This window comes from Petaurus breviceps, unplaced genomic scaffold, assembly GCF_028583685.1.
Source record: "Petaurus breviceps papuanus isolate PSGF00001 unplaced genomic scaffold, PetGlider_PUasm1.0 90769, whole genome shotgun sequence".
Classification (NCBI taxonomy): Eukaryota; Metazoa; Chordata; class Mammalia; order Diprotodontia; family Petauridae; genus Petaurus; species Petaurus breviceps.
In genome coordinates, this window is record NW_027187341.1 from 17,072,089 (window position 1) to 17,087,781 (window position 15,693).

The 15,693-nt window shown below is 38.7% G+C and overlaps 1 protein-coding gene across 1 annotated transcript in view; it reads left to right on the forward strand.

Moving 5' to 3' along the window:
- LOC138146721 (aldehyde oxidase 2-like) overlaps window positions 1-15,693 on the forward strand; it is a 133,295-nt gene that overhangs the window by 77,758 nt on the left and 39,844 nt on the right. Inside the window, exons 23-27 of the mRNA XM_069068822.1 lie at window positions 997-1,084; window positions 5,051-5,137; window positions 6,071-6,262; window positions 12,931-13,158; window positions 14,880-14,975. Coding sequence (XP_068924923.1) covers window positions 997-1,084; window positions 5,051-5,137; window positions 6,071-6,262; window positions 12,931-13,158; window positions 14,880-14,975 — 691 coding nt within the window. The remainder of the gene's footprint in view (window positions 1-996; window positions 1,085-5,050; window positions 5,138-6,070; window positions 6,263-12,930; window positions 13,159-14,879; window positions 14,976-15,693) is intronic.

The window sequence follows — 15,693 nt, forward strand, 5'->3', positions numbered from 1 at the left end:
CTCTTCATTTTACAGATGAGGAAAACAAAGGCTTATAGAGGTGCAGAAAGGGCACTAGACTGAGTCAGAGGAATTGGGTTCAAATCCTACCTCTGACACTACCTGTGTGACCTTAGGCAAATTACTTACTCCTTGGTAGTCAGTTTCCTCAATAAGGGAGTTGGACTAGTTGGCCTCTGAGATCCCTTTTAGCCCTAAACCTATGATGTACAAGGGCAGCAAGTGATGCAGTGGATAGAGAGCCAGGTATGGAGTCAGAAAGACTTATCTTTCTGAGTTCAAATCTGGCCTCAGACACTCAGTAGCTGTGTAACCCTGGGCAAGTCACTTAACCCCTCAGTTTTCTCATCTGTCAAATGAGCTGGTGAAAGATATGGCAAACCACTCCAGTATCTTTGCCAAGAAAATCCCAAATGGGGTCATGAAGAATTGGAAATGACTAAAATGACTGAAAACAACAAAAATGATGTACAACTCTGTGATTCTAGGTCATTTCCCCTTCCTGTGCCAAAGTTATCCCATCTACAAAATAAGGTGATGGGACAAGGCAATCTCTAAGACCCCACCCAGGCCTAAATCTATGATCATTTGAAACAAAGATGACTCTGAAATTCTGAGCCTTAGTCCTGGGAGAGTAGGTGGTAGCAACAACAGAAATTAGAAGAGGCAGGTTTGGAGTGCTAAGTCAGGAGGGAGGTATTGAATTTTTGGGTTGCAGTAAGACAATCAAAAGACAGGTAGAAATTTGGGAGGAGAACTTGGGGCTGGAATCTAGACTGGGGAGTGATCTGCACAGAAGTGATAATTAAACTCTAGGAAAGGGCCAAGGGCATAAAAGGACGTGGTGTAAGTAAGAGAAAAACCATCTGAAGAGTAAACCCAATAACTGTGACCTTAGCCTCCTTTGGAGGACACCCTAGTCAAGTAAGCTAAAAGAGAGTTGATCATGATCGAGGCATTAAAAAAATCTGACTCGTAAAGATTTGTTTCTTTTAGAACTGGTCGTCCTATTCGGCTTGTTTTAGATAGAAGAGAGGATATGTTAACGAAAGGGGGAAGGCATCCACTTTTTGCAAAATACAAAGTAAGTATTGGGGATCCTGATGTTAACATATCTCATTTTCTCTGTACTTTTGGAGTTATAATTTCCTACTATTTTGGCATTGCATCGATTCAGTTGGCAAAGTTCTTTCTATGAATGGAAGAAAAAGCTGTTTCTAAGAAACTTGCCACAGATGTCATGTGATTAGTAATAATTAAGCAAGAAAGGACACACAGGTTTTGAAGACGTTTCAACCTCACAGCCACCAAAGGGCTCCCGGTTTCTTGGCTCTGTAGTACACATCAGGATCATTCAATCAGGGTTATAATCTGACTATTAAACCACAGAGCTAAGACTGAGTGCCCGCTCTCCTTTATGGCCCACCCCATTATAGTTTTAGTAGAAGATAAAGTCTTCATGAGGGCAGGATGAATTTGTCCAAAGCATTCATCACAGTGGTGATTGGTCAGTCTCCAAGGGCCCCCCAATCCTGAGCTACATGCCCCATGAAAATTAATGTATCAGTATGTTAGATTTGTGTCTAGAACATGCAATAATAATCCCTAGGATTATAAAACGGGTACATATCTTCCCCTCTCTGTTCTGGTCAACCAACTAGGCACATACATGGATTAATAGGATATGTATATGTATAATATGCTATATATGTATATATATGAATGAATATATGTATATACATACTGTATGAATAATAGGATATGCATATCCAAAGACTTGGAAAGTATATGTAGGATATCTATATATAAGCCAGATGTAATCAAATATAGAAGGTATTTGAAGAATAAGATATGCATATATATGTGTGTGTGTGTGTATATATATATATATATATATATGAAGATAGAGGAAACCAGTTGTTGCTATAAAACAAGATACAGGGGAAAAGAAGAACTATGTTCTCCTTCATTCCAAATTTTAACCAATCACTTCTTGATGAGAAATGAGTGCTATTGAGTAGGTACACAGCCTAAATACATGGCAGTATCCAACGACCTCGTCCAAACATTAAGGTTCACCATCATGGACATTAATCACAATCTTGGGCCATGAAAGAGTCCAAAAAACCATGGACCTTTTTTAATGTATAATGAATATATATCATAGCCTATTTCAAGAGTTTTTTGCTTTGCCACAGGACAGGACTATGATAATTAGAAGTTAATGACAGGGAGATTGTAGCTTCATATAAGAAAAAATTTTCTAATACTTGGAACTTACAAAAAATAAGATAATAATAGCCCATATTCATAGCACTTTGTGGCTTACAATGCAATTTCCTCATAATTCCCCTAAAGTAGTGACTTCCCTGTCAGTGAAAGTTTTCAGGTAAAGGTTGAACAGTCACTTCATTTGACAGAAATTTATTTAATTCCTGCTTTGTCCAGAACACTCTGCTAGGCACCAGATGAGAGACAAAGTTTAGGTAAGACACAGATCCTGCTCTCATAGAGCATATGTCCTTCCAAGGGATGGAACACAAATGTAGATAACTATAATACACAATATTACAGGTGTAGTGCCTCTCTTGTCCTATCTACCCTCCACCACTTCATGAACAGCCAGGAGCCTCAGGTGTATATGAAGAAGATAGAGAATAGGGAGCAGAAAGTGATGAGAGCAAAAGAAAGAGATGCTACAGTATCAGGGAAGGAGGCAGCATTTCAGTTTAATTTTAAAAGATGAATAGAAATTCAACAGTTGACAGGAGTGGGATGGATTCCAGGTACAGAAAAGTATCAGCAAAATCTCCCAGGGATGTTGTAGAAAGTGATGTGGTTGAAGGGGTTGGAGTGGACAATCTCAAAGGTCCCTTCCAACTCCAAGATTCTCTAATTTTATACTATTTAATTAAGACACTTTTTGGAACTTGATGCCATTACATTTAAATTGTTCAATAATAATTTTTTTTTAATGATTACAAAGAGGAAACTATGCAAAGGAATAAGTTTAAAGGAACCTATATGTTAGTGATTCTTCATCAACATGAAAAACCCTGAAAAGAGGCACACACATTTGGACACAAAAGTATCTTAACTATAAGGATTTGAGAGAGGCAGAATAAATGTCATAAAAACATGTGGGCTACCCTAGTGGCAGAACCATTTCCCCTAGCATTTCTACCTTCTAGCATTGAGAGCCTCACAAAATACTTTTTCCCATTGAGAAAACTCCCAGAAAGATATATGAAAAGCCACAAGCTGGATGGACACCACTGGAAGACCTTTTGGTTATCTTAGTGGCATTTGTCTTCATGCAACTATTGAAAAAGGATGCTCTAATGAGAATATTTTGCTGAAATCATGCTTGTGCCAGGTCAAATGATGCTTATTGTCTGAGCCATACAGATCAATAAAATAGAATCACAGACCACAAGAGTTGGAAGGGACCTTAGATGTCTTCTAATTCAGCTCCCTCGTTTTACAGATGAGGAAACTGAAGCCCACAGGGGTGCAACAAAGCTCAAAACGGCAAAGCCGATTAGTGGCAAGAGTCAGGAATCAAACACGTGTTTTTTGGGGTCCCAGTAATCTGCTTTTCCCACTGTCCCACACTCTTCTAAATATATGCTTTATTTGGAAAACATCTTTGAACTTATACATACCTAGATTGTATATTTGTGGTTGATCATTACTTTATATTATTCCCCAAGGTCAAAATATTCAGAATATTGGGGTGGCTAGGTGGCTCAGTGAACAGAGCACCAGCCCTGGAGTCAGGAGGATTTGAATTCAAATCCGACCTCAGACACATAACACTAGCTGTTGTGACCTTGGGCAAGTCGCTTAACCCCAATTACCCTGCCCTCCTCCCTCCAAAAAGCAAAAGACTCACAAAAAAAGATATTCAGAATATTTAGGTTTATATTATTTTGTCCTCTGACAATAATATTTCATGCAATTACAGAGAAAAGAATTATGCTCATGCATGGCTCTTCTCTATCCTCAAACTCATGTGAAGAAAAACTCTCAGAACTTTACTTTCCAATGTCAAGAACACAACTTAGGAGATTTTTTTGTCTTATCCGTGTCCTCTCCACTCCCAGGCAACTTTACAATTAACTTAATTGTATTATGTACAGTTAACTTAATAAACATAAAATAGACTACTTGCCATTGTTATTTTTAATACTTCAGTACTTATTATTGTTTTTTCTTTAATTTTGACCCATCAGAAAGAAGTCTGAGGATTTGTCCTGTTCTCCCAACTCATTATTATAAATTTTAATTTATGGAATTTTTAAAAAGAACTAAAGTTTTATAACTTTTCAGTAAATGTGGCATGAATACAGGAGAAAGTATGGAGAGCCACAGAAGAAACTAGCCATCATTTTGGGGGAGAAAAGTCAGGGTTTTTCAGCATATTGGAAAGGGTATAGATGTAGCATTGACTATAAGATAAGAAGAAAGACTTACTGAAAGAAAAAGAAAGGGGCAGCTAGGTGACACAGTGAACAGAGCACCAGCCCTGGAGTCAGGAGGACCTGAGTTCAAATCCAGCCTCAGACACTTAACACAAAACTAACCATGCGACCTTGGGCAAATCACTTAACCCCAATTGCCCTGCCTTCCCCCTCCAAAAAGAAAAAAAAAAAAAGAATCAGCCAAAGTAAATGTAGAGAGGGAGAAAAACACAAGTCTGAAAGTCAGGAAACACTAGCTATAGCATTAACTAGTTAAAATACCTTGGCCAAGTTGCTTTCCTTCCCATATTTCCTCATCTGTATAATGAGGGAGTTGGATTAGATAATCCCCTCTAACTCTGACATATAATAATATGGTTCTGTGAATCCAGGGAGTCCCTGTCAGTTAACAACCAAAAAACAGGCTATTAGCACAAGCTAATAACTCCTTATCATGCAGATACCCAAATGCCAAGAAATATATTTTGTCTTTGGTTAATACCCCCCACAGTAAGGCTGTATTGGAGCTTGTGTCCTTAATGTAAAATACAGAATGGATCTGAGAAATGCCTATCATTTTATCATAGGTAGGATTCATGAACAGTGGGAGGATCAAGGCTATGGATGTTAAATGTTATATTAATGGAGGGTGTACCCTGGATGACTCTGAACTGGTAAGTACATTAAAAAAAAGTAACTTCATTGATTATGAAGTGGAATGTAAAAATTCTAGACTGGTTATAGTTAGGAAAATTAATCCTTCTTAAGCAGACCCTTCAGTCCAGCAAATTAAACCACTAGGCTGAGTTCAAATGGCTAAGTCTCTAACCTGAGAATGATTGGAGCCAGAGCTGCACAAAGCAGGTCTAGAGATTGGAGCATCAGTAATCAAGTAGTAATTTAATTAATCAGTTTGAGAGTGAGCAATACTCTCTAAGCTGAAGTAAAAGCACAGCTTATATACATACATCATAGATGGGGAAGGAGTAGGGAAGGTATATTATAAACAATCATTTTGCGGGGTCTAAGTGGCTTCCCAGGACAAATCCACAAATCCTATAACAATTCTTTGATTATTTCAAATTCGGGGGCAGGGGGGTCATGACCACCCCTAAGACACAGAACCAGAGTTCTGTGATGGGAACAGGTTCTACAATTTTTTTTTTAAGCAATCGGGGTTAAGTAACTTGCTCAAAGTTACACAGCCAGGTGTTTCTGGGTGGGTGCTAAGTGTCTGAGCCCGGATTCGATCCCCAGGTCATCCCGACACTGGAGCCCGTGCTCTTACTCGCTGTGACACCTGGCCGCCCCAGGTTCTACAATTTTTGATTCACTTTACTTAAGGTCCACAGGCACAAGAATGCCAACAATTGTGGCAGCATTGTCGAGGGTTTGATTTATCATTTCAAGCTGCATTCTAAGCTTAACTCACAAGCTAGAAGAGGCAGTTCTGAGAATCTAATCTATTAGTATATTCATTACACATATCATTACTGACGAATATGAAAAATCATAATTCCCATCACAAAATTCAAGTCTGTGATTAATCTTAAAAGAAAAAAGAAACATTTTGTGACTAATAATCTTGAACATCACTTATACTTCAGGTGATAGAATATCTTCTACTAAAACTGGAAAATGCTTATAAAATTAATAATCTCCGATTCTGGGGCCGGGCCTGCAAAACCAACTTGCCTTCCAATACAGCCTTCCGTGGATTTGGTTTCCCACAGGGTGGATTGTTAATGGAGTCTTGCATCACAGCCGTGGCAGCCAAATGTGGCTTACCACCAGAAAAGGTAACCAAGAAGAAACTTAAGGGGGGATGGCATCAGTTCACACACATACACACACACGCACACACTCACACACGCACACATACACACACACACTCTGTCTCTCTCTCTGTCTCTCTCTCCCTCTCTTCTTGTAGCATTTTATGGTTCACAAAATGGTTTCCTCATCAGACCCTTATGAAGTAGATTCTTGGATGGAGTCTCCATACATCTGAGTCTTCCCAGTTTTATTGTTTTAATACAGACCTTTCATTTCATCTGTGTAGAGAACTCCAAGTGAAGAAATCCCTTCTACCAAGTCAGGTCAGTAACTCGTTCCTGCAGCATGGGGTTGCCTGGGACATGAACTAAGTGACTTGCCCAGGGACACAAGATCATCTAGTCATCTAGTGTCATCTGGTCATCTAGTGTCTGTCTGGGAAAGAACTTGAACTTGAACTCATCTTGTTCTAAGGTCCAAGGCCAGCTTTCCATCCATTGACTTCTCCTCTATTTACATTACTATAGTATAGGTTAGAAAATGAGGTGTGTAGCAAAAGTCAGTTCAACTGCCATGAGGGATTTAAAAAAGGAAAGATAAGTTCCAGTTATTGGGGAATGGGGAGCAGGGTGGAAATCAGGAAAGGTTTCACAGAGGAAGCGGCATCTGCCCTAGGAGGAAGAGAAAATTCTCAGTAGGCAGAGAAGAGGCATAAATGGGATTTTTCAAAAGCATTGAATTTTGACAGCACCTAATACATCTTTACTGTGTTATTTGTAATGAGGAGAAGAACTACTGAAAACATGAATTAGCAAAATAATCTTACAGGCCAAAACATCTTTTGAAACAAGTGGTAAAGTTGCACTAAACATTCACAAGATCTTCATAATGAATTTAATTATTTATCACCTTCTTGTTCCTCTCTTTCCCTCTCCCCCTCCCCCTCCCTCCCTCCTTCCTTCCCTTTCTCTCTCCCCTCCTTCCTTCCTTCCCTCTCCCTCTCTCCCTCATTCCTCCAATCACAGAATACTACTTCCTTTCATCACCAAATACATCTCTCACTACCACCTCATTTGTAACATTTCTGTGAAATTTGAAGTCATGCTTTGGGGGAGAATTTTGAGTGAGATATGATCATGTAATTGAGGTCCATTTGATCGAAAGAGCTCCATTTCCCATGAGGAATCAGTCCTCATTCAAGGAGGTCTCTTAATGAAGTTCCCAGAACTGAAATCTCATGTGATATATTTCCATATTTAGAAAGATTTTATTATGGGGCTAACAAAGATAGAAAAGTCAAACAAAGTCCAGTCTCATCAAAATGCAACTGGGCACAGCATCTTAAGAGTGCTGGGCGGTGCCTAAGTTTATTAGGTCAGAGAGCTGACCCGATCCATCCTCAGACTGCTAAGCAGGATGCCTACAACATACGCCATATGCTAGTTCCAGGAACAGGAGAGGAATAGTCGGGAGCCCAACTCCACATGGGAGGAATAAGCAATACTGAGTGCCAGAGTAAATGTGCCCAAAGCACAGATTTCTAGTCGCCTGCCAAGACCAAACAGAGGCAAGGAGAGAGAGAGAGAGAGAGAGAGAGAGCGAGAGAGGATGAACGATTAAAACAAGTTAATAAAGAAATAGGAAAACAATCTTGCATGTAAAATTTAGGTTTTTTTTTTTTTTTTGCCTTTTGGAGGACAATTGGGGTTAAGTAACTTGCCCAAGGTTACATGGCTAGTTTTTTGTGTCAGACTCAGGTTCTCCTGACTCCAGGGCCAGCGTTTTACTCACTGTGCCACCTAGCCGCCCCAGGAAATTATCTTCTTGATCTTTGGTCTGGACATACAGGAGAGACAGACTTTACAAGGCCCCCTTTACCTCCAACCTTAAATTTCCAGGCATTTCTTCTTCCTGTACTTGCTTAGAGATGATATTCTAATCTCCTAAATTTTACATGCAAGATTGTTTTCCTATTTCTTTATTAACTTGTTTTAATCGTCATTATATCCTTTTCTTTTAGAATATATGTTCTTTATCCTGGTCTGAGATCTTTAAGAATTAATCCCTTATAACTTAGTTCTTATTGGTTTATAGGAAGCAGGAAAAGCTTTGAAAACAAAAGAAACTATCAACAATATAGTAAAACAAAGAAAGTTATAGTTTCTGAACCTAGAATATAAGTTCATGGTGGGCTTTGTATACCCAGGGCCTCATTCAGTTGCCTGTCATTCAGTAGGTATTTAATAAATGTTTGTTGATTAACTGATAGTGTTAGAAAGGGATTTAAGGAAAGTAAGGGAGACAAATATAACTTTTGCTACATGGAATTTGGTCTGACAAGTCTCATTTTCTAAGGGATTAAGTGTTCTTGCTTTTTTTTTTGTATCACCATCCACAGACTTCTAAAAGTTTAAAATTTTCTTGAATCAAGACAAGTTTTTTATCTTTTACACGTTAATTCGTTTCTTGATTTGGGTCAGGTTTTTTTTTTTTTCAAAGACCAATTTCTCATACATGCTGAGCACAGCAGGAGATAAGCACAAGGAATCAGAGAGACTGTATTGTACTAAGACCAATCTGTTGTAGCGTGAGAAGAAAATGTTTCCTAGAATCTCTGGGTCACATTTTGAGAACAGTCTCCAACATCCTGCAACATTTGAAAGTTTTTTAGAACCTCAAATCCAAAGGGTGCCATTTGCTTTGTAAACCAAGTAAATATAGAGCTCTCATCATTTTTACATCTCTACCTTAAAATATTGGTTTTACAGGATTTCAAAAGTGTGAATTGTCTGACGACTACAATACTCCCTTTTGCTTCCATGTTTCTTTCTTTTCTTCTTTGAATTAGAAATAGACTTCAGTCTTCTATAGGCAGAAATAAATCTTTCACTTACATTTGAGAATAACTGTATTACTTATCATTAAATGTCCTATCAGTACCTTCTGGAACAGCCTGACAACATGGACTAAGAATTATAATTATTACATTCCCAAATACTGCATTGACTATTTTATGTTAAAAAAAAAAAAAACCTTTTTAAAAATTTGTACTTTATGATTTTTAGAAATTATTTTAGTGAAGTAAAGACCAGAGAAATCACAATTTTTTAACTCTTATCATCCCATTCCCCAATATGAAAAGGTGCTATAGACAAAGAACAGAACAGACTAAGTATATTAAGAATAAATCTGTGCTAGAGGCAATGTAATTTTGAAAAGATTGATGGATTGATTCTCAAGGTACCTGAAAGAGGAGAAAATACTGAAAAATTGCAGGGAAAAGACTCCAAAAAGGAAGCATAAAAAGGATAAAAAGAGTATTGCACTTGGAATCAGGAAGATGTGGGCTAAAATCTCCCCTCTACCACTTATTGGGTGACATGGGCGGGTCATTTAACACAACTGTGCCTCAGTTTGCTCTTCCGTAAAATGTGATGAAATATCTCTAGCACCCACCTCACAGGGGTATTATGAGACTTAAATGAAATAGTGTATGTAAGGGGTATTTTCATACCTTAAGGGCATTAGTTCAATGTAACTCAGCTAAAAAATTCCAAAAAGTAAGCATGGCATAATAAAAAGAGTACTTCACTTGATGGAGTGGTAGATTTGAAGTCAGGGGACCTGAATATGAATCCTGCCTCAGACACTGAACAGGTCACCTAATCTGTTTGCCTCTATTTGCTTCTCTATAGATCAAAGATAATATCAAATACCTCCAAATGATAATATTTACAAAGTACTTTGCAAACTTTTAGAATGCCATATAAATACTTTGTTGTTTAGTCTTTTTATTTAGTCATGGCAGACTCTTCATGACCTCGTTTGGGGTTTTCTTGGCAAAGATACTGGAGTGGCCATTTCTTTCTCCAGCTCATTTCACAGATGAGGAAACGGAGGCAAATAGGGTTAAGTGACTTGCCCAGGGTCACACAGCTGGTAAGTGTATGAGGCTAGATTTGAGCTCAGAAAGTGGAGTCTTCCTAATTCCAGGCCTGGCATTCTATCCAATGTGCCACTTAGCTGTCCCATATAAATGCTAAATATTATTATATTATTATTATTAATAAAAAGGCAATCTGGTAGATATAATTAACTACCAATCCATTTATCTACTTTTTATCTCTATGAAATCTTGATGAGAAATATGTATGCCATATATATGTCTATGTATACACACACACACACACATATATAAATTGGGTGTATTTTTTTGTGAACATAAGAGACATAACTGACAGGCTTTTACAAAGCACACCATACCTTCAAGGTCACAAAATTGACTGAAGGATGCAGAGAAATATGATCCTCATTGAGTAATTATGTAATGCTATAATTTCCCAAGGGGAGGAGTTAAGAGTTAAGCAAGGTACTAAAATGATGTCCTATGGTGGTAGAGCTTCCCATCTTAGTGGGACTTCAGTATTCTGTTTAAGATGCTAAAAGCTCACAGAGGTGGCACAGTGAATAGAGTACTGGCCCTGGAGTCAAGAGGATCTGGGTTTGGATCTGGCCTCAGACACTTGACACAAAAAACTAGCCCTGTCACCTTGGGCAAGTCACTTAACCCCAATTATCCTAACCTCCCCCCTCAAAAAAAAAAAGAAGCTCACAGAGCATGACATAGACATATTTAGATGTAAACTGTTAAAATGTATTATCTGGTATTAAGAATTATCTATATCACTATTCATCTTCAGTAGAACAAATGACTGACAACAAATGTAAGACTCGGGATGCATATGTGGACCCGTACAAAAAGGAGGGGCCATATCTGTTCCTGGCGAATGCCAGTGAAAGGCATACCTCTGACCTCTCCAAAAGTCAGTTATCATTATCAATGTGATTTGTGGCCCACGACTAGCTCTGAACTAACATGGACCCAGATTCAATCTTGAAGGCTTTTCAATGACATATACTCTACAGCTTGTTTTTCTTCTCTGCATTTCTCTGTTCCCTCTCCCTCAGGAGGACTTTTCTGTTTTTAAGGGAAAGCCTAGGGGATAGTTTAGGTCCTTGGTCCACATTGCTCCAATAACTTCATAGTAGAGAATGTCATCATTTGTATGTTGTCATTGCCAGAACAAAAGGCAAGTTTCTTTTATCAAAGAGTTCATACTTTGTCAAGGAGACTAAAAAGGGCCCTTAGACCTGACAGGGCATAAATATTATAATTTCAAGTTCAATGCCATAGCTATAGAAGGAGAAAAAAGAAGTCACCCAGTCTTTAACCCTTCTTCCCAGCTCCATGCCTTCCTCATTACTCTCCACTTCCAGTGACACTACTTTAATGTGATAAGAGAAATTTACTTTTTGGATCCTATATACATACACTTATAGTCATTCTCTCATTTATTCATCCAGAGCATTTTGTAAACACTCACCAAGTATGATGTGGATTTTTACTTGATTACTGTAAAAGATCCATGACTTCCATTAATGTGGGCACTCCCTTTGTTGACAATCCTCAACCTCTCCATATCCTTCCTTTGTAGAGAGCAGAACTTAGAATTCCAGGTCACTCCATTTTGTATCTGCAGCTCTGCCTGATTTCAATTCCATGGAGCAAAATATTCCTACGCTAGGTCCAGCTTCCTTTTGTGTGTTGTCTTCCTCCATTGGACTGTAAGCTCCTTGAGGGCAGGACTGTCTTTCTTTTTCTTATCTGTATCCCCAGCACTTAGCACAGTGCCTGGCACATACTTAATAAATGTTTATTTAATGGAATGGAAAAAAGAAACCATCACCTTATGGCCAGTCTTCTGAGAAGTGTCTCTCTACACTTAAAAATGGTCTATGAGAAACTTGAAGTCCATTACCAATCCCACATTTAAAGCCTTCCCAGTTTGGTAAGACCAACCAAGACTGGCACTTGTCTGACACAGTCTTCAAGTATTCAAAGTCACTTCGACTTTAATTAAAGTACTATAGAGGTTTGGGGAGAGGGGGCAGCCAAGCCATAATCTGGAATTTTTTAACCTGAGACAAGTACCGTAACAGGGGGAGAGGGGGCAATTGGCACAAAAGTGCCCTCGGTTGAGTAGGGAGATAAGATATCACTCTGTGTGTGAAGACAAAGGCCTCATGAGGCCACTGATGAGAAAGCACAACATGGGATCAGAGAAAGGAAGTTCATCCCAGGCCACCATCTAGTAGCTTCCCATTTTAGTCAACTAGATTGCTAACGAGATGCTAAGCTCTGGGTTCTTTTTTCTGTGCTGTTAAAAGACATAAATATCGCTGGCATCTTCTAAATTTAGCACCCTGGGACAAAACCCCAATCATACCACTTTAGTTACAATTTGGAGTTGCATGATAAGGAATAGCATAGCCTTCAAAAAGTTAAAGATCTAGTTGGGAAATTGCCCCAGTCTCTGTTTTTCTCTTTTTCCTTTTTCCTTCAATTCAAAGTACTTAATACAGTACCTGGTTTAACAAATGTTGATTGGGGGCGGCCAGGTAGCACAGTGAGTAAGAGCACCGGCTCCAGTATTGAGAAGACCTGGAGATCGAATCCCGGGCTCAGACACTTAGCACCCACCCAGAAACACCTGGCCGTGTAACCTTGAGCAAGTTACTTAACCCCGATTGCTTAAATTAAAAAAAAAAAAAACAAATGTTGATCGACTGATTTGATGTGGTCAGTTTCTATTTCAATGGTATATGTTAATCCAGTTTCACCGCATTTCAGATTCGGGAGAAAAATATGTACAAACGAGTTGATAAAACAATCTACAAGCAAGCATACAGTCCTGACAAGTTGATCAGATGTTGGAATGAGTGTCTGGACAAATCTTCCTATCACACCAGGAAAGCAAAAGTGGAAAATTTTAATTCAAAGAATTACTGGAAAAAGAAAGGCATCGCCATTGTCCCCATGAAATTCTCAGTTGGTTTTGGTGCAACAAGTTACCATCAGGTAGGCAGTTACTATTGATGTAGGCAACGAGAGGAAAAAGACAACAAGGCTGTGAGAAAGGACGGGATGCATTGTTGTCATGCTAAAATAAACAAGCAAATAAATAAATCGATATCAGCATCGCAGTGGAAAAAGTAAAACAGGTGCTACACAAGGACTCAGAGGACCAGGGTTCAGATCCTAGCTCTTCTGATTGCTATGTGATCTCAGGCAAACCACTGAACATTTATGGAAATCAGTTCCTCTCTAGTAAAATTAGAACATTGGATTAACTGAACTCTGAGATCTTTTCTAACTCCTATAATGGGTAGGGAAATTATTTAGGTGCAATTGCAGACCATGCTCCCCAGGATGCTACTTTCTGTGTCTCAGGACTGTTAAGCTGAACCAGGTACAAATAGACTAGCTATTTATCCTGGCTACCCCTGCCCCCAATTCCAAATATATAAAGCTGCTCTGCCTTTGCCTAGAGAAGGTATAGATTTACCACTGTCCACATAAGCCCATACTGACCATCTAGCCTAGATTTATACAGATGGGGAAGGGGGTAGAATTGGTCTTATTATATGTAACAGGTCAGACTTACAATTCTGCTTGCCTCAGTTTCTCATCTGTAAAATCAGCTAGAAGAGAAGATAGTAAACCACTCCACAATCTTTGCAAAGAAAACCCCAAACAAGTTCATGAAGAGTCAGAGACAGATGAACAACAATACTCTCCTGGTCAGCATTTCTATTTTATAAAATGGGAAGCTGAGGCATAAGAAGTTTTAGTACCTCATGTGAGACATGAGTAAGTCAATGACTGAACTGGCATGAGAAGTTGTATGTCCTGATTATGAAGGCCGTTTGTCCTATCCAATGCCTATCATGGAGTCATGCCATCTTTCTAATTAAAATCTTAGTAATTTATCCAAATTACAGGATTCAACTTTTCTTCCTGTTAGACAAGCCCACACAAAATAAACAAGGATTTTAAGTCTCCATTTGGGAAGTTTCTAGAGTCCTTACATACTTCCAAATTTGTGTACCTCTGAATAATAAGGTTAGGATTGGAACTTGTGCTATTTCAGGTCAGGGAATGACAATGACTCATCAATCACACTGGAATGCTGACTCTGCAATCTCAGGTTGGGAAGCACCATTCTTGGAGGCTCTTGGCAGCAAATCAAGACTATTATTAGTCTGTACAAGTGCCAACACGTCAGAATCTAGGCAGTGCTGCCTTCTTGCCTCTCTAAATCCTGACTTAAAGAAAACCCAGATGCTTCTTGCTTCTCCTTCCGCCATTCCCCCACCAAATGGCAAAATGCAACATTTTTTTAGCAATATTCACAATTATTTGAGTACCAAAGGTGTGAATGAAGCTAAAAATGGAGTGATACAGATGGACAGTATCTGCCTAAGAGATGCCAAAACTCCAACTTCCCCTTTTCTTTATTATTAGTAGATCACAGATTTAGAGACTGCCTTCAATTTACAGATGATGCCACTGAGACTTGGAAATGTTAAGTGGCTTTCCCAGCGTCCCACGGGTCTCGACAGCGGTAACATACAAGCCCAGGGCTTCTGATTCTAGATCCAGTCATCTTTCCCATTGCCTATCCTCTCCTCATGTGCTTCCTCTCCTTGCCTATGGTTGAAAACTTTGACTTCTTCCGAGTTTAATATCTAACTTTACTTTGATTAAACAACCAGCTTTTGAAATATTTGTTTTTCTAGGCAGCTGCACTGGTTCATATATACACAGATGGGTCTGTATTGGTAACTCATGGAGGAAGTGAGCTGGGGCAAGGTATTCACACCAAAATGTTGCAGGTAAAAAAAAAAAATAACAACCAGAAATCTTATGCTATAAATGTCAGTTACAGTGATGTTATTTGTGCCTTTAGTTTTTAGCTTCATCTTTTTTTCTTTCATGTAAGTTGACTTCTGATTAAATAGGACTTTCTGTTTTTAGTAACTGGGTTCTTGAATGTTATTTTGAATGAGAAGCAAATGGCTTCTCAGATATCAAATACAGTAGCTTCAGTGGCTGGATAGGCGGTTATTATGTTCATGTATAAATAAGCATGAAAGGCAGGTGAAGGCATTAATCCAAGTGAGAATACTTATCAAACATTCCCTTTGGGATTCAGTCAGGTATCAATTAATTAAGGACCTGGCACTTCCCTGATAGAACACATAATGAGAAGGGAGGTGGGGGGAGAGAGAAGGAGACCTACAGAGAGAGATAATGATGATTGGGTTTTCCATTTTTTTTCTTTTTTTTTTTAAGTTGTAACTTAGTTTTCATTAGCACTTTCTAGGGGATGAAAAAAAAGATAACAGGCTGAGCTTGCAAATGAAGAACAACAGATCATGAATGAGTAACTTTAGAGAGATAGTGAGCAATGGAGAAGATGAGGAGAATGAGGAGAAGCCAGTATAAGAGAAAAGGAAGCTTTGAGAAGCTGGGAGCCTAGATATAGTAGGGAGTGAGGAAAGGAAATGAAAAAAAGGCTTAGGCATTGAAAGCCATGCTTCTGCCCCTGCT